Here is a 20,603-nt window from a genome sequence, read left to right as displayed (position 1 = left end):
CGTCTGATTCTTTTCTTTTTATTTCTGCGTAAAGACTCCTGCTTCAACAAAACCATTCATGTTGTGTAAATATACACACCGACCAGCAGGGATGGCCAGTATTTAAAATACGTATTTTAAATATAAAATAGGATTTTGTCATTTGTATTTTAGAGGGTCGATCAAAATGGCTTCATATTATGTATATAAATTCTTTAATGTTTTGTATTTTTGTAGTTTTAAAAACTGTAAAATACTTTGTAAGAACTTCTACATGATGACATCATGAAAACGCGGCCCCTGGTGCCAACTTAATATTTTGCTCACACTTGTTGAGATCAGAACAGAAAACGGATCCATATAGAAGAAGGTTGGTGAAGGTAAGAAACCTGCAGGCTGCCAACTTTCTAACAGGTGTCCAATGACTGATAAATAAATATTGGACCCTAAGTGAAGTAGCTGTTTAGTAGGATCATGATTTTGCATGAACGACTGCCTGAAACATGATATATTGTATATTTATGATTACAATCAAACAATAAATTAGCTAGAAACTAGTTGCTATGAATGCAGGTGCTATCAGTCGTCTTCTTCTGAATGACTTGTGTGCCATTGAGTCGGTGTTGCCGATGAAATGTAGCCCCTCGTTACCAAACACCAAATTACCTAAATTATGATACAATTATGAGTCTGTTAAACTGTTAAACATTAAACTGTTGCTACTTTAAAACTAACCTTCATCTGGGAGATCACAGGGATATTTATATGAATATTTGATTTGTTACCTGGTTGCGTATGTCAGATTTATGCGTGACTCAACCTGAGAGAAGCTGTTGCTATCAAACATTGTTTACTTAATCAACAGTGTAGTGGTAAAGGAACAGATCAAATAGGCAAATTGATGGAAGTTTCGCAAAGAAATTTCATGTTTCCTTGTAAAAGTATTATTTAGTATTTTTTATAATACAAAAACACAGTAGTTTATTTTACAGTTTTTCTCAACTGCTTTCAGTCATTTCTCAGATCAGAATTGAAGTTTGCAGATCTCCAAGTGCATTTCTCAAAACAACACGTACAAACTGCACAACATAGTGGATAACCGGAAAATACACGTCACCTGCTCAAAATGCTTTGTCTATCGCGCAAAAGCATGTTTTTTCATCAATCATTGTGTCAGAGGCAGCAGAATCCTATGTCATTTTTTCAACAATGTGAACGTGACAGGCAAAATTATTAGTCATGTTGTCAGTAGAACATCATACTCAGTTTTAGTTATTTAAATTATACTCAAGTCAGGTTGACTACTAAATTACCGTACTGGTGTGTGTCATAATTTACAGTGTCCCTCCGGTAAAAAAATAAGTTACTTTTGCAAACCATTGTGCATCAACCAGGTGTTACAGTAATTTACATGGTATGAATAGATAATTTTTCTGATTGATTCCATCTAACCTCAGTTAACCAATCAACATCGACCCACGTAACAGTATATGGAAGATTCGAAACAAAAGATCACACTGTATTCACATTTTTACTGTACTGTCAATAGTGGAACTTACATACAGAAAACAAAGGAAACTACACATAGGCTATTTACCAACAAATGAAAACCTGAAAAAGACAAAGTGGGAAAAACTATACATGTACAGAAGGTAAAGGTGAAATTATATGGCAGTTTTCCTATGCGTCATGTCTGTCCTCTCTGTTGGGCCACAGATTCGCATCCACATCACAACATATATTTTTCCTTGCTATGCATGGTGGAAAGTATCTTCTTGAGTGCCTAATCCAGCCTCTGCATGCATCTGCTGAGATGTCCTCACATGCTGCATCCATGGCAGCCAGCAGTGTCATCCGTGTATGTGGCTGATGATCATTAACCTTCCACTACGCAGTCTTAATCCTTTTCTTCTTCCTTCAGCTTCCATTATCAGAAAGAGGAACACTTGTGGTGTGCACTGTACATATATGTGACCCTGCCAAATCAGTCTTCATGAGTTGCACCTCTGAGCTATTTCACAGACCTGGTTGATCATTGGTTAGTCTAGAGTTGCACATGTTTCTCTTTGTTAACGAAGGTGAAGACTCACCTGAGAGCAATTTGTCAATTCTGGACATATTTCTTAGCAAACATGTACTCACAATCTGTAGAAATCTGTACAGACATACAATTCTGAGAACATGTTCACTCATTTTGATAGTACAGACTTCCAACCTGAGAAAAAGACTAATTGGTTTGGTGGTTGTGACATTTCAGCTGAGAACCAGGACAAGTTATTTTGCACAGCAGGACAAAAGCAACAAGAATTGTCAAAAGCAGCTGACAGATGTACAGAACCATTTGCATGTTGTCCAAAAGCAATTGCAAATTGATGAAAACAACAAGACATTGCTGATATGATGTGAAGAACTGACAACAGGTTCTGACGGTGGGACGAGTAGTTTTGAGAAATGCAGTTCTGTTGTGAGAAATGACTGAAAGCAGTTGAGAAAAACTGTAATACATGGTGTGGCTGCTGTACTTTGTAGTTTATTTTAATACACTTAAAGGTAAGGTTCAGTATTCAGTATTTTATTTTTAAATACATTTTTGCCCACTTTATGGCCACCGATCAGGCATAACATTATGACCATCTGCTCAATATTGTGTTAGTCCTCTTTTGCTGCTAAAATAGTCGTGACCCATCGATCATTACAGCATGAACTGCCTGAGCAGTTTGAGCTATTGGATCAGACCACACAGACCAACCTTCGCTTACCACGTTCATCAATGAGCTTCGGCCGTCTATGACCCTGTCGCCGGTTCACAACTGTTCCTTCCTTGGAGCACATATGGAGATAATCTGTGTCCCAGAGTGCTTGGTTGGGACCTGGCCATAGTGTCTTTAGACCAAAACTTCGGCCATAGAGCCTTTGGCCGAAACTTCGTGGAGGCACTTGTCCATCAAGACCTCTTTCTTGCTGGCCATCTGCTCTCTGAGGAGAGTAGGTGATTTACTGGCCCTCTCTGTGGGCCCCCTTTTTCCTGGAGTTTACTCCAGGCATGACCAGTGCCTTCCTGTACCCTAGAGCGCGTTACGTCCCCAAGGTGCCCTCGATCGTCCCATGGCCTGTCCCAGCTCCATTCGAGGTCAGAGCTCACTCGACCCGGAGTGTGGCAGCCTCTAAGGCTTGGTCCTCTGGAGTGTCCCTCCAAGACCTCTGTGACGCTGTGGGGTGGTCCACCCCGCTCACCTTTACCAGGTTTTACAACCTTGACTTCTGTGCCACTCCTGGCACGTCTGTCCTTCGACTCAGTTGTGTTCATTCACACTAGTCAGGAACTGGTTGGCTCTCATTCCCAAAGCTTTCCAACACCGCTCGAGTTCCTGAAAGGGAACGACTTTAGGTTACGTATGTAACCCTAGTTCCCTAAGGGAACAAAACGCTGCGTTTTTACTTGCCGGGATAAACAATTATAAGAAACCAACTTATAGGCAATATTCTTTTATATGACCTTATTACTTATTTAACTGAGTAAAGCTGCTTTGAGACAATGTCCAATGGAAAAAAGTGCTATACAAATTAACTTAATTTAATATTTAATGTTGGGGAACGTCTTTCACCTGATAAACATTTTTAGAAAATACATCAAATGGATAAGAAAAGCCTTTTTTTGTAAGACAATTTATTGTATAGAATTCTCTGTTACAAACAGTATATTTACACCGAATGAAGTTTCAGAAAGAAAAGAAAAACACCAAATAATAAAATTGGAAACCACTGAAGATAAAATCTATTGTTGATAAATTAAATGGATAATAGTCTATAACCTTAATAGTAAGGTTAAATATGTTTAGTTACAAAACACACTGCATCTCCAGGGAAAAACTAAAACCCCTACCCCAAAAAAAACACAGTGGCTGTATGGAAATCACCTGGTCTTTTATGGTGTTTGAGAGACACATGCATGTTCTTTTTGTTTCCATGCAACAAACAAGGTAATGTGATGCTATGAAGATATTAATGTCCAGATTTTATTTTCTTTCCACTGAAAAAACCTTCCTTTAGCATGAATAACAACCTTACACACTCTTAGCATCCGAACTATTAGTTTTTCCAAACTTTTAGCTGAAATACTTTGACATGCCTCTTGTAAAACTTTCCAAAGATGTTCTTCACTAGTTGGAAATTTCTTTCTTGTGATCCAATTAATCCCAGAGCAGTTCAATAGGATTTAGGTGCGGTGACTGGGCAGGCCATTCCATGATAGAAATCACTCCAGACAACTGTCTGCTCTCTAAATCACAGAACTCAGACCTTCCAACGAGCTGCAGTCCAGATGGAATTGCATGGTGTTGAAGTATGGAATGGTAGCCATGTTAGTTCAGGATTCCTTTTACTATTTGACCTAATTGTATAAATTAGTTAGAGTTGGCATATTTTCCAAATATAAACAAAAATGTGTGAAGCAGAACGTGGCATAGTTACACGTATTTCATCCAAAACCTACTTTTATTGCCTAATTAATACAATGAAATGACCTTGTTTGTTGTATAGAAGCAAAAAGAAACATGCAAGGATCTCTTAAAAACCATAAAAGTTTCCATTGACAGGCACCGTATAACACACTCTCTTTCAGAAACACACACACTCTCTCTCTCACACACACTACATTCTGTCTGTAGAGTACACTACTTCCTAGAATCGCACAATCCTTCTTCATAAATTAAACCATTTATACTGTTGATTGTTTTCTATAGAAATTGACCTCCAACTCTGCACCGTACAACCCGTTTCCAACCTGGTGATGTGTAGAATGTTCTCACCATTTCACTTTATTTAAAAAAATAACATATAAAGCAGTAAAAACTGCTTTAAAGCTAACAATTCCCTGCTTTCTTAAGGCATACAATGGGCTGCTACACTGTTCATGAGGCAAAAAAGAAAAAATTCTGAGGTAATTTTAAGCAACAACTCGTATATATTCACTTATAGTTATCCAAAGAGTTAAAATTACCACAGAAAGTTAGCGAAACTTCGCTAATTTAGGTAAAGCTGAAAATAACATGAATGTATGTAGGCATGTATTATTTGACGCTTGTTATGATTACAAATTTATTCATCAACTGCACTGCCTATTTCGATTTATTAGATTTCGATAAACGCAGATGCTACAGCTATTCCATTATTGCTAAGTTTTTCCGTGTCCATTCTTGCATTGGAAAATAACTGGATGCTAATTTTATTAGCTTGCGATAACCTTCAATCAAAGCCACCAGTGTTAGACATTCAGCTAATACACGATTAATAAATTCATGAGTTCAATAATGTTCACGAAAATATGAACTATGCTCCGGATTTGTTACATATTCTGAAGAAAAGTCATCATTCTAACCCTTCACGTGGTTACTGAAAAACATACCATGATTCCATTTGCATACTTGTTTGATTGAGGTTGATTTTCTGTATGAAATAAAAATGAAAACCTCACGTTTGGTCAGTTGAGGCAAATTGCTGGTGTTATATGTTCACTAGAAATGCTAACCTAGACAGCTAATTAAAGCTAGCAAAAGATGATTTGCCTGTTATCTAGCTAATTTTGCAATAGGGAATAGGTTTGAGCAACAAAATATCATTTAACTTGCACCGACCTCTCACTATTTTACACAATTATTTATTCAAAACTATTGCTTTAATAATTTTTACCTCATGATTATCATAAAATCTTTGATGAAATTGAGCTATTGTGTTCCAATGTTTTGTTTTCATTTCTCAGACAGATATTTGAAATTAAATTAAATCCTTGTTACAGGGAAAAGCTGAGGTAAATGTGATCGTATTATATGATGGATGAGAATGTTATGCTAGCCAGTTGGATCAAGCTAGCATAGTATGGTTTATGCTAGCTAGCTAATGCGAGAGGGTATTTGACTCCATGGAAAAGAAAAACACGTGCTCACTTTGTATAATTCTTCTAAACGATATCTTCAACCCCTTTGACCTCAGATTAGCATCATATTTTAAAGATCTCTAACCTTTTGTGTTTTCCAAATAAATACAAATAAAATAAATCAATCAATTAAAAATATCTGATAAAATGTGGTTGTATAATTTGTTAACTGATAACGCTACTGTAACTTAGCCATGTGATTAAAGCTACCATAAAATCACAGAGGGTACTGTTAGCTAGGTAACTTAGCAACCAGGGAGAGCAACGCAATGTCATTTATCTGCACCCCACCCTCGCTACGTCATCATTTATCCCAAAAAACACTACTCTAATGTCTTTTTTTACCCCTTATACCAGAGATTAGCATAACTTTTTGGTGATCCTTATCTGGTCTTAGCAACAAACGCTAGGTTTTCACAAAGTTTTAGCGATTCATTTACATTAAACAACGTTTCAAGTTGGAAATTGCGGTAAGATTTGAGTACAAAATCACATCTCGCCCACACACACCACCGACTCGGAGGAGCTTTAAGCCATGCAAGGTTCCTGTGGTTTGGTTTGTTCCTCCATGGGCTCAGCCGGAGCCTCGTTACTGTACAGGTAATATGGAGGCGTCTGCCTCGCCTCGATGATCAGCACTCCTTCAGGAGAAAGAGATGCAAACACCGTGAGCGGGTCCACGTCCACTGGGATCCTACGCAACACAAGAGAGAGAAAAAGAGAGATGTTAGCTGTCCATCATGATTCAGTGCAATTTCATATATATATGACTTTTCTCTTTTTACTTTTTATTTCTTCCTTTTTTTTCCCTTCATTTTCCTTCTATTTTCGCTTATTTGTTTCCGGACTTGTTTTCTGTCTTTCTTTTTCAACTGTTTTTTCGATGTCTTTCTTTCCTACTTTCTGATCTTTATTGTCACTTCGTTCAAATTTTTTCCCCTCTTGCTTTCTTTATTTTCTTTATTCTCTCCTTTTCTTTCTTTCCTAAATTTTGCATCTTTTTATTACTTATTTTGTCTTTCTTTTCTTAATTGTCCATTTTTCTTAAATTTTTATTTTATTATTCTTCATCTTCATATTAATATTGGCTTTTTATTTCTATTGCTTTCAGTAAATTATTCTCCTTCATTTCTTTCTTCTTATCTTTCTTTTGAACAGTCTTTCTATCTTTCTCTATGCTCTTCATCATCTCATTCTGTCTTTCTTTCCTTCATGCTTTCGTTTTTTTGCTCTTTGTCATATTCATCCATTTGTTATTCTTTATTTTGTCTCTTTATTGTCTTTCTTTTACTTTTTTCATCTCCATTTATTTTATCTGCTTCTATTCTTTTCATTCTCTTGATTTATTTTATTTAAATGTAGCTTTTTTCTTCAATCCTTCCCTTTTTTTTTATATTACTTACTTTATCATTCATGTTTTATCTTTTTTAATTCACTTCCTTGCTCCTTTTATCCAGCATATACGGTGAAATACAGCCTATAGTACATTACATCTACAGTCTCTCTGTATCTGAACTGGAATATCAGGGATGGACTTTTTAAAAGATCTTATTTTTCTGTAAGAAGCTCATCTCAGCTGCAGGAGTTACAGGACGACATGACCACGAAATGAATGTTCCGCTGGTTCTTGGAATCTTCACTAAAACTCAGGGTGTGTTATTTACTTGTTCCTCACACACAGAAAGAAGGATCATTCCTGATGTATGTCCTGAGCTCACCATTTTGCAATTTGTGCGTGTGTGTGTGTGTGTGTGTGTGTGTATGAGAGAGAGATGCAGGTGTTGGGTTCAGAAATAGTCTGTTCCCAAACAGACAAAAATGGCCAGCTGATTTGAAGATTATAACCTGAAATCTCCATCTGCACACTGAACAAATCAGAGTGGAATTTTAATATGAGAGAGAGAGAGAGAGAGAGAGAGAGAGAGAGAGAGAGAGAGAGAGGGAGAGGAAACATGGTAGGAGAGAAAGAAAACAAACAAAAAATAATGGCAAGGAACAAATTGTGTGTGTGTGTGTAAGAACGTTTATGTGATTGTTTGTGAATAAGTGTGTGTGTGTGTGTGTGTGTGTGTGTGTGTGTGTGTGTGAGAGAGAGCGAGAGAATCTATAAAAGTGTGTGTAATTGTGTGCAATGAGTGAGAGTAAGAGTGTGTAAGAGCGTGTGTGTGTGTGTGTGTGTGTGTGTGTGTGTGTAAGAGAGAACGTTTGTGTGTGTGTGTGTATAAGAGTGTGTGTGCATGCATGTGTGTGTGTAAGATTACGTGTCTGCTAGAGCGTGTGTATGAAGAATTGTGTGTAAAAGATTGTGTGTGTAATTCTCTCCCTCTGTGTGTGTGTGTGTGTGTGTGTGAGGGTGGAACTCGCTGTCAAAATGAATGTGCAGTGTCATTGACAGATCCCCTCCCTGACACCATCTCTTATTGCAACATTTCAGGATGGGAATTGGAGGTATGGAACATTCTAGATCCTTCAGGAACACCCCCATACACACAAACACTCGCGACACACTCGCTTTGGTTTTACAGAAAGTCGAAAGGGTTACTCCTTAGCGGCGCGCCGGCTAGTTCATGTAACGTTAGCTATGCTAATAAAACGAGAGGCGTTTGCTCACCTCAACAATCATTTACATATCTCGTGCTAGGAGACAAAACGATGAACTTGAAGAACTTAAAGCTACAAATTCCTCTCAGAAATCCTGTCTGGTCAGCGTTTATGAGCTAGCTAGCTGGGTGTTAGCAGTGCAGATTTACAGAAATACAATCGTACTTTTAGCTCGCTAAACTGGTGTTAGCCATTTGGCCAGAGTAATCAGCATAAATGACCAAATTAAAACCCCTTTAAACACACTGTCAGGATGGAAATATGAAGGAATACAATTAGAAGTTACATTTACAAACAAAACATGTTAACTAACACACACACACACACACACACACACACACACACACACACACACACACACACACACACACACACACATCCTAATGTATAATATATTGTGAACTGAACCACAGGGACAGGGGGCTACTCTTTCTTACACACACACACACGCACACACACACAGGCTCTCTGACCCAATAAGGTAGTAAAGGCGAGTGTGTGGACTGTAAAATAAACATCAGTGTTAGTTCAGGAGTCGTTGCTATTTAATTATCATCACACTGCTACAGTGAGCTAACACCAGTGTGTTTATCCACACACACACACACACACACACACACACACACACACACACACACGCAATCGAACAGCATGTGTTCCTTCAGCATTACCTCACACTCCATTAGTTTGTTTTTCTCCAAAGTAATAATATTAATATTTTCCTCTCAGGCATATATGGTGATGTCATTTCCTGTTTGTACAGATCAGGGCTGACTGAAACTGTTTCAGTTCTCAAATCTGATTGGTTGAGCAGAGTTCTGAGACTGCTGATATTCAGCATAATGTTTAGTTAATTACACTCCAAACTGTTACTATACTGGCGACTGCAACAATATCCTTCTGTCACTTTACTCACATTTCTCTTTCTTTCTTTCTTTCTTTCTTTTTTTATTAGTTTTTAATTTCCTTCACTGTCATGTCTTTCCTTTTCATTTCATATTTCTTTCGGACTTTCATTTCTATCTTTCTTTCTTTCTTTCTTTCTTTCTTTCAATTTTTATTAATTTACTTGTCTTTCCTTGTAGATTTGTCTCTTCTTTCTTTCTTTCTTTCTTTCTTTCTTTCTTTCTTTCTTTCTTTCTTTCTTTCTTTCTTATCTGTTCTTTCTTCATGTTTTCTTGTTATAGTATCCTTCAAATTGATAGCATACTTATTTTATTACAGCATGGTAAATTCTCTCTCTCTCTCTCCCCCTCTCCCCCCCTCTTTTCTCTCTCTCCCTCCCTCCCTCCCTGGCAGTAGAGTTGTTTTCCTGTGTGTGAGTGTGTGTGATAAATGATCTGAGCGTTTGAAGCTGCAGGCATCAGTGCAGTCTGTTTACCCCCAGCAAGAAGTTTTCATTATCATTTCATCTCTCGTATCGATTCTGTAGGACTGCCAACTACTGTCTGAGAGAAACTCTGTTCCCAACCCACCACACACACACACAGGACAGAGAGACAAATAAACAAAAGAATGAAAGGCGAAACCTAAAAGATAGATGGGTAGCAGAAAGACATGGAGGGAAGAAGCAGAAAACAATAAATAGAGAACAAAGAGAAAAAATAAAGCAGACGAATCAGACATACAAACAAACAGAAAGATACACAGACAGTAGACAGTGAGAAATACACAGACAGACAGAGAAAGAAATACACAGACGGACAGAGACAGGAAGATACACAGACAGACAGAGAGATACACAGACAGACAGATAGACAGGGAGATACACAGACAGAGATACACAGAACTGAAAGAGAGACACAAAGACAAACAGAGACAGAGATACACAGACAGCCAAACAGTACAGTACACTTCAAGGCTCTTCTCTGTTCTGGCACCGAGGTGGTGGAATGAACTTCCCCGAGATGTACAGCGGAGTCCCTGGCTATCTTTAAGCGACAGTTGAAGACCAACCTCTTTCTGAAACACTTAAACTAACACTTTTCAAGTTTGCTTTGTAAAAATCAAGGGTTGTAGTCGGATTTATATCAACTTTCTACCAGTAAGGTAGATTTATTCACTGATAGAAACTCAAAGCACTTTTGTACGTCACTTTGGACATGGGCGTCTGCTAAATGCCGCAAATGTAAATGCAGACAGCAAGAGATACACACAGAAAGAGAGACATAGAGAAAGATACACACAGAAAGAGACGAGAGAGACACACACAGAAAGAGAGACACAGAGAGAGACACACACAGAAAGAGAGATGCAGAGAGAAACACAAACAGAAAGAAAGACACAGATACACACATAGAAAGAGAGACACATACACAGACAGTAAAAAAAAAGAGACAAAGAGATACAAAGACAGACAGAGAAACACAGAGAGATACAAAGACAGACAGAGAGACACAGAGAGATACAAAGACAGACAGAGACAGAGAGATACACAGACAGCCATACAGTAGAAACAGAGAGATACACAGACCAATACACAGACAGAAAGTGAGACAGAGAGAGAGAGATAAACAGACACAGACAAAAAGATACACATGCAGAGAGATGGACAGAAACAGACATGGAGACAGATAGATGGCGAGAGAAACAGATACACAGACAGATAGACAGACATGACTGTATAAACAGACAGACAGACAGACATAAATATCCACATTTACAAATGATAATGTATAAGAATCTGTACATTAATATAAACCTCTGATTCGCAGCTGAACTGCTGTTATAATAAAACTGTCCAATCACAATACAGTATTTGGTTGTTGCACAAAGGTCAGAGGTCAGCAGGACCCTAAACGCAGTATGAGACCTAAAACCAGGTGCACATTAAACCATGCAGTGAGAAAGAAGAGTGACCTAAAATAGACGCCGGTTATTTATAGACGTGTTGTGAGGGTGGGACGAGTCGCTGTCACGCCACGGGACGTTAGCGGACCTGCAGCTGAATGTGCTCACGTCTACCGCACTTTATCTGGAGCTGCAGTGAGAAAGTGTTCTTACTTTACTGTGACGTTAAATATATATTAAATATAATGGTGTCAACGCTGGCAAAACGTGTATGACTAATATATACTGACTGATAAATGCTTTAATGAGAAATCATGTCACAATATACTTTCCACCGGGACGCATCTAAAAATACCGAGACGTTATTATGATACGGTGCGGTACAGTATGATCAAATAAGACGTGACTATATGATATGAATCGGTAATCTAAGATACAATATGTTGCAATAAGATATGAGTGGATTTGATGACACGTGAATGCACATTTTATGCTCTGATCCGTGTCACAATACAGCAATTTAAATCGATTTTAATTAGCAATAAAAATTCAGCAATAAAATATTAAAAAATGTCTAAAAAAAGAAACAAATAACGTTAATTTTAAGAGACTCGTCATCATTTCTACATTTTAATAAAGAAAAATGACTTTTTATCCAATTTAAATAATACTAAAATAATCGATAGCTGCGGCTCTAATTTAATATATGATGTTGTGATGATACGATACAACATGTGATACACTACGATACGATACATTGTGATATAATATGATAAAATATATGATACAGTACAGTATGATATTTATCCACTTCTTCTGCTGACCAAAAATTATGAACTACAGAAGGTATTTTATATATTTATATATATATATATATATATATATATATATATATATATATATATTTATATACATATAGACAGACACACGGACACTCACTGAATTTTCTTCGTGAAGTTCTTCGTTACGATTCCTCCTTCGTCCTGTTTCTCTTCGTGTTTCCCTGAACAGAGAAAAAAACAGCAGAGTGGTTACTGACTTTAAACCACACACACACACACACACACACACACACACACACACACACACACACACTCCAGTAGTGACCCTTAATATTCCGCTCTCAGTGCTCAGTGCTTCCATACGAGGATAAACAAACGGTAGCACACTTCCTGATTGTGACCTCTGACCTCCATAGGAGCGCATAGGAGGAAATATTATAGCGGAGCATCAGAGAGACACGTTCCCCCAGCACTTTCAGTCCATGACTAGAGTAAAACTCTCCTCCCTCTCTTCTGTTTGTCTTCATTCCTCTTTTCTCTCTTTCCTCATGCTATCATTTCATTCATGCTTCTATTAATTTATTAATGCCCTTGTTTTGGTCCATCTTACTTTGTTTGTTTCTCTCTCTCTCTCTCTCTCTCTCTCCTATTCATTAATATTTCTTTCCTCTCTTCCTCCCTCTCACTATATATCTTTTTTATCTCTCTCTCTCCCTTCTTTCAGTCATTCTTTCTTTGTTCCTCTCTCTCCTCCCATTCATTACTTATTTTTATATAAACAATTTATTTTTTCTGTCTGCCTGGTTTCATAGTTTCTGTCTTCTGTCACTGTCCATCTCTCTCTCTCTCTCTCTCTCTCTCTCTCTCTCTCTCTCTCTCTCTCTCTCTCTCTCGCTCTCTCTCTCTCTCTCTCTCTCTCTCTCTCTCTCAGCAGCTGTTAGATTGTTGTGTGCTCCTGTCTTTAGTCTGGCCAAGATATGTGCAACCCCAAACACACACACACACACACACACACACACACACACACACACACACTTCTGAATCAGTCACTGAATGGGACAACAACTGTCTTAACAAGAGAGATGGCATGTCAAGAACACACACACACACACACACACACACACACACACACACACACACACACACACACACAGAGCACCGTCCTAAAATGATTCCTTCACAATTTACTGCTTTTTGTAAAGATGAAGCAACTGTGTGTGTGTGTGTGTGTGTGTGTGTCCTTCACAGATAATGCAGAGGAATCTGATCGCATAGTTAACATTGTGTTTGTGGATCATCATGTTGCCTGTAGTTACAGAAGTTGGCTCACACAACTCAAGCCTTTTAGCTCGTTACTGATGACATCATAATCCACATTCTGTAGCAGAAGTGTGTGAATTCGATCAACAGATTTTATTGAGGACTGTTGAAAACTTCATTGAGAGAGTTCTGATTGTAGCGGATTTCGGCTCGTCGTCTTTTCGTGTCTCTGCTTTAATGCTGTTTATAGACACGAACAGAGCGACTGTTCTCCTGAAGGCTAATTCTGTCCCATGCGTGATGTTTCTTAAAGTGTCTCAGCACGAGTCAGAGAGGCACCAACAAAATGTGCAAGTCACTGTGAGCGCGCGCACACACACACACACACACACACACCAGTCTAAACTCACATTCTGAATTAAACCAGTCCAAACTCAAATTCTGAATTAAACCAGTCTAAACTCAAATTCTTATTAAACCAGGCAAAACTCAAATTCTAAATTAAACCAGTCCAAACTCAAATTCTGAATTAAACCAGTCCAAACTCAAATTCTGAATTAAACCAGTCTAAACTCAAATTCTTATTAAACCAGGCAAAACTCAAATTCTTATTAAACCAGTCTAAACTCAAATTCTAAATTAAACCAGTCTAAACTCAAATTCTAAATTAAACCAGTCTAAACTCAAATTCTGAATTAAACCAGTCTAAACTCAAATTCTGAATTAAACCAGTCTAAAGTCAAATTCTGAATTAAACCAGTCTAAACTCAAATTCTGAATTAAACCAGTCTAAACTCAAATTCTAAATTAAACCAGTCTAAACTCAAATTCTAAATTAAACCAGTCTAAACTCAAATTCTGAATTAAACCAGTCTAAACTCAAATTCTGAATTAAACCAGGCAAAACTCAAATTCTTATTAAACCAGTCTAAACTCAAATTCTTAATTAAACCAGTCTAAACTCAAATTCTTATTAAACCAGTCTGATCTGAAACACTAAAAAGAAAAGTGCAAGACAACAAACCCAATGCTGAGTGTTTGGACAGGAAGACCACCATGACTCCCTTTTCTACATTTGACTGTGAATATAATATTAAACAGTCTACTCAAACCTGTCTACTCAACCGGTCTAATTTAGATTTGTTTCAACTGAACATTCAGCAAAATCTAAACTAAAACCACAACCTGTTAAATGGAACCAGTTAAAACCAAAAACCAATCAAATGGAACCAGTTTAAACCAGAATTTTTTCTTGTCTGATTAAAGAATGAAACTTAAATGGTGTGAAGTAAAGCTGGACTGCATGAACCCAGTTTATGGGAAAGTTTTTAGAAGTTTATGACTGAGGGAATGTTACATTTGTGATTATTTTACTGTCAAAATAAAATTAAAATTTGTGTTACATTTTTTGTAATAAGAAAGAAAAAGAACAAGAAAGAAAGAAAGAAAGAAAGAAAATGACTGATGCACCACCAACATCAGAATCTACTCTTCTCACCGGAAACTTCCACGAACCCGTCCTTGGTTTTGACACTGAGCTCTTCCGGTGTGTAGCTGTGCACGTTCACACACACCTTCCACGGCTCGTCCGAGTCCGTCGGCGGCGCGCCTCGCGCGGGCTGCGCGCTCATGGAGGTACGCGGGAACGAGGAGCGCATTGAGCCTGTCCACGGTGTGGCGAGGCGCGCGCTGAGGCGGGGACGCGCCCAGCCAGGCCAGTCCATGGACAGATCCTCCGGGAACGAGGACATGGGCACGGAGAAGTCCGGATCCATGAAGTGCGTGGAGAACGGGTCACGCGCCATCCGCTGCCTGCTGCCCAGGGGGTAGAAATCACCTTCTGCCATCTTCTCAATGGGTTCAATAAAGTAAAAAAAAGTTACAAAAAAAAAAAAAGAGTTTCAAGACTCCTTAAAAGATAATTAAATTCTCTAGTAAGGAATTTAAAAAAGTTTAAAACAAAACCAAACACACACTTAGAGATCACTATCCACTTGCTGTGTTTGTAAAGTCTCCAGCCCAAAGTGTCCTGGAGCAGTTTTATGGAGCATGAAGAGTTTGGGTTGCCATATTTAGAATGATGGGTTGCCAGATTGTATGACCATAAACCCTCATCCTAGACCGGATTGAGAACAGATAAAATCCGTATAATATAAAGGGATCGTTTCGACTGCGTTCACATTAATCACGTTTCCCAAAAATCACTTGTACACACCAAAAAGTCAAAAAAATATTACACTTCAGAACTCACTATTTTTTCACCAGGTGTTTATTTCCTTTCAGGCTCTTTAAATTCACACAGTTCAAAGTGAACATTTAGGACCATAAAAAAAATCTTAACAAGGTTGAACAAAGTGATGTTGATGTTTATGGATGCTATTGAACTGGATGTCAGGTACCAGAACTATCTTGTGTGTATCAAGTTGAAAATGGTCACATGACTAAAAAATACCTTATTAAAAATCCAGTCTAAATATAAAGCAGCTAATAATTAACTACTCTGAAAAGTTTAATGTCCAAAATAAACCTGTTTAAACCCATAAAATTAAACTGGTTTAAAACCAACATCTTAGAGGACAGGGGGGTGTGAAGACGGATGATCCAATGTGGTGACCCCTAATGGGAGAAGAAGAAGTCAAGTCAAGTCAAGTTTATTTGTATAGCGCTTTTCACAACAGACATTGTCTCAAAGCAGCTTTACACAAATCAACAGTGATGGTGAATGGTGTGAATTTGTCCCTGATGAGCAGCCGTGGCGACTGTGGCAAGGAAAAACTCCCTTAGATGTTATAAGGGAGAAACCTTGAGAGGAACCAGACTCAAAAGGGGAACCCATCCTCATTTGGGTGACATCAAGAGTTTGATCATAAATCTTTAAACAATAAAGAACACTGGAGAGTGAGAACTAACATGAGCACTGGAGTATAAGATTATAAGTGATGTTCTTTCTGCAGTTTTATACAGTCTATATGGTTAGTATACAATCTATATGGTTAGTAAGAAGAAGAAGGAAAAGAAGAAGAGGCAGAAGAAAAAGGAACCAACAGCCATCAAATTTAACTGGTTTAAACCACAAATCATTAAATGAGTCCAGTTTAATCCACAACCCATCAAATTAAACCTGTGTAAAACACAGCGCATTAATTTAATCCTGTATAAACCACCACCAAACAAATTCATCTGGTTTAGAAACACCACCCATCAATTTAAACCTGTTTAATTCACAACCTGTTAAATGAAACCGGTTTAAACCAAAACCAACCAAATAAACCGGTTTAAACCAAAACCCCATCAAACTAAACCGGTTCAAACCAAAGCTCCTATCAAATTAAACCGGTTTAAACCAAAACCAATCAAATTAAACTGGTTTAAACTACAAACTATTATAAAACATCCACTTCGATACCAATGTTTTATTGATTTGATTTGGATTAACATGAATGTAGCTTTATTATCGATGCAGCTGCAACAGAAGACGCCGAAGATGAGTTTCTATGACATAACGTCTAAAATCCACCAATGGGAAGCCGTCACACGGTTACACAAAACACTCTAGATTGCTATAAACACAGCAAGAAGACGGGAGTCTCATGACAGTTCTAACATCATTCAGGATAAAAATGAAAAGCAGTAGACGAGGAAATGCAGCTTCCAGGTGTGTAGTGAACTGATACACTTTCCAAGCTGAAACCTGTGCTGTGTTCCTGAGAATCCATTAGAGAAAAACATATCAAGGATTATCACCATTTAATCAGACATGAAGAATTGTAAATAAAAGATGAAATTGTTATAGATATCAAAGTGGGGTCCTCTGGAGACCTTTAGGGGTCCATGCTAATTTTCTTTGGAAATCATTAATAACCTGGTTATTTGCAGGTGCGTAGCCTCTGAGTCTGTAAAAGAAGTAAATAAAAAAAATGTTCAGCTTTTGTTGCAGCACCTTAACACGCTCCTGAACACACAGGGGTTTAATTCTGAATTGTTGCACTTTTTTACAGTAGAAATACCTGAAATCTAAAAAAAAACACACAAATAAGATAAGAGGCAGAGAAACAGTGGTGAGGTGTTGTAGCTGATAATAACAAAGAAAGAAAAGATAAGAACTGCAAGCTACGCCGAGCGATGGAGATCTGGCCAGATGTTCTTTTGGCAAGCGAGCAGTTTAGGTGTCAATGCTCAGTCTGGCATATATAGTGTCTAATATTAAGATGAGTTTTTTCATCAAATGTCTTAATCCAAGCATCATCTAGCTTTATATCTAAGAGTTTTGGACATTTACAGTAAACTTACAAAGAAGTAAAAAAAAAAAAATATTAAAAAATGTCTTGGATTTTTCATCATTGAAGAATTTTGGGAACACTGAGGAGAGCTTTTCATTCTGATACATGGTGTATCTAAAAACTCTACATATTAATTCTATATGCTATTCATATCAAATATAAATCACTATGATGTACTAAAAAAACACAAATTATAATGCTGGTTATCTTCTAAAATATGGAAATGTAAAAAGTAATCAATCTGGCAACCCGGCTAAAGACCCCTCCTCTTAAAATCCACATTTAGCCAAAGACTCCAGCAACTTCTGCAGTGTTCACATGCCCTGCAATTTCTGTCTGGAAAGTTCAAGAAGGATACAGAATGATCCAGAAAACACACACACACACACACACACACACACACACACACACACACACACACACACAGTATAAGACAATAGTTCTGGCCAGTGAATATGTATATATGTATATGTTATTTGTGACATAAAGACATAAAAAATTTGAATTATCTCTTCTTTTTTTTTCTGGAAGTATAGTGTAATTTCCCTTATGGACATGATGCATTTTTTTCACCTTTATAGAAGGAGTCTCCAGTTTCAGAGCTTTGTAGCAAATAAGTTTTCCACTGGAGGATTTTACATCTTAAACAGCAGCAGTTCATGGTTTATTCTCTTAAAAACAGAAAGAGAAAAAAGAGCGAGTGACTGTTCACATGTATATGCAGGATAGACCGTTCAGTGAAATGAGAAGTTGAAAAAATGTCTCTTTCTCTTTCCTGAAGCTGGACATAGAACTCAAAACAATCCATAGTGCTAGTAAGTGACTTACACAAGCGTTATGGATTCTTTAGCGTTTTATGTTCAGCTTCAAGAATTTCTCTTAAAAGGAGAAAATCCTGACAATTCCACATATTGAGGGAGTGAATAAATGATGGATGAAAGGAATGGAGACATTTGTTAAAGTGTGCTGTATCTGTATTTTACCAAACAGGGTTTAACAAAAAAAAATAAACTATTAAATGTCATCTTTTACATTTATTTCATTTTATTTAATCAATTTAATTTGTGAGAATTTAATTAATTACCTAATTCAGTCAATAAATTAAAAGACTGTATTGCATTATTTTGATTTAATCATTTTTTAAAATAAAATATAATACAATATATTATAATATTTTTATAAAAATTATTAAATATTACTTCATATATTATTTAACCAAGCAGCATTTTATTTAAAATAGTTCTAAAAATATAAACTGTTCAAATGTTGATGATCACAAATAAACAACTAAATAAATGAATATATAATAATAATAATATATAAAATAAATAATAAACTGCATTAATAAAAAAAGACAAGAATTCCAACTGTACTGAACCATGTCCTAAAAACCTGAGATACACACCAAACTGTCAATTTCAAAACATGCTTTTTTGGACTCCTGACCAGAAGATTATGTGCTTTTAGAACATCCCTTCTCACATTTAGTCCCCATTTGTTGTTATAATGAGCTCCACTCATCTGAGAAGATGTTCCACTAGATTTTTGTGGAGATTCATTCAGCCACATGGGTGTTAGTAAAGTCAGGTGAGAAGGTGAGGAGGCCTGGGGTGCAGTCAGCGTTCACATTCATCCCAAAGGTCTTCAATAGGGCTGAACCTCTACATCAGGAGATCTTCCACTCCAACCCCTGTAAAGCATATTTGATAGAGCTAGCTTTGTGCACAGGGGCATTGTCATGCTGAAACAGGTTGTGAACTGAGGGGAAAAAAAAGTTCATGCCACCACACTCAAAGACGTCCTACACAATTTTGGACCTCCGAATTTGTGGGAAGAACCACACATGGCTGGAAACGGCATGCGTCCAAATACTTTTGCTCATACAGTGTACTTTCACAGGGGTCACAAATTGCACCCGGACATTAAATCAGGGTGCATGTGAACGCTGCATGGTGAGTTTTCACTCCCTTAGTGACTCATAGCCTATTTAAAGGAACCTACTCACCTCGGTTCAGACCAGTGTCAGTGCTCGGGGTGTTTGGTATGTGAGGTGATGTCACCACACACACACACACACACACACACACACACACACACACACACACACACACACACACACTATACATGTAAAGATGACACGATAAAATGAACAGCAAGAAACCCAACCTCTCATTAGTCCTTCGTAAGGTTCCTTATGAAGACGCTGAGACGCAACGTTCCAATTGAACACCATCAACACGTATAATAAGGTTTAAGCAAGTCTCTTTATTCACTTTCTATATTTTCTACATGGACTTAGACAACAGAGGAAGACGAGGCCTAGCAAAAGGGGACACATTCGTTTTTGAGGACACACACACACTCTCACACACACTCACACAAACACACACATTCTGTTTCTTTCAGTCAATATTTTGCATATAATACACTCATTTTAATATACACACATTTGTACTTTGATTCTCATCCGTATGTTTAAATGTAACGTGAGGTCGTTTGGCAGTTTTATTATTTTTTTAGACATGGACGGTTGACAGGAAGTGACACGGGATGTACCCCGAACGGCAGAAGGTTCAAGAATGCAAGTGACCTGTCATTGGGAGAAAAAAAAAAACGTGTACTGGGTAGTAAAAAACATTATGACGTCGTAATACTGTCTTGTTCTGACAAATTTAAAGTTAGCGTATGAGCAAACAACCCACATTTAGACTTACAGAGTGTTTACTGTTGCTGAGTAAACCTTTACTCAAATTTACCACATGGGCACGTGGAAATTAGTTTTACAGACAATGTGGAAGGTAGTTAAGTGTTAAACATAATACCAAATTATTGGAAATTAAAAAATAGAGAGAATACAAAAAGAAAGACGTAAAAATCGAATAGCGTTAACGTTAGAATTAAATCTTTAAGGGTTACTAAGTCTTATGAAATTTCGGTTTCAGTCGAATATTTATGGGAATTCCTAATCAGGTTAAACAC

The 20,603-nt window shown here is 37.4% G+C and overlaps 1 protein-coding gene across 1 annotated transcript; it reads right to left on the bottom strand.

Annotated features, from left to right (window-relative positions):
• Nucleotides 1-5,917: 5,917 nt before the first annotated feature.
• On the bottom strand, nucleotides 5,918-15,401 carry hspb8 (heat shock protein b8). Its single transcript, XM_046842248.1, has 3 exons — nucleotides 14,843-15,401; nucleotides 12,242-12,305; nucleotides 5,918-6,605 (listed from the first exon to the last, which is right to left on the bottom strand). The coding sequence occupies exons 1-3, from the start codon at nucleotides 15,189-15,191 to the stop codon at nucleotides 6,440-6,442; spliced, it is 579 nt and encodes a 192-aa protein (XP_046698204.1). The 5' UTR covers nucleotides 15,192-15,401; the 3' UTR covers nucleotides 5,918-6,439.
• Between the last annotated feature and the right edge of the window lie 5,202 nt (nucleotides 15,402-20,603).

Source organism: Silurus meridionalis, chromosome 27 (genome assembly GCF_014805685.1).
Source record: "Silurus meridionalis isolate SWU-2019-XX chromosome 27, ASM1480568v1, whole genome shotgun sequence".
NCBI lineage: Eukaryota > Metazoa > Chordata > Actinopteri > Siluriformes > Siluridae > Silurus > Silurus meridionalis.
The sequence above is the reverse complement of the archived record's forward strand: the minus strand, read 5'-3'. Positions and strand labels throughout refer to the sequence as shown.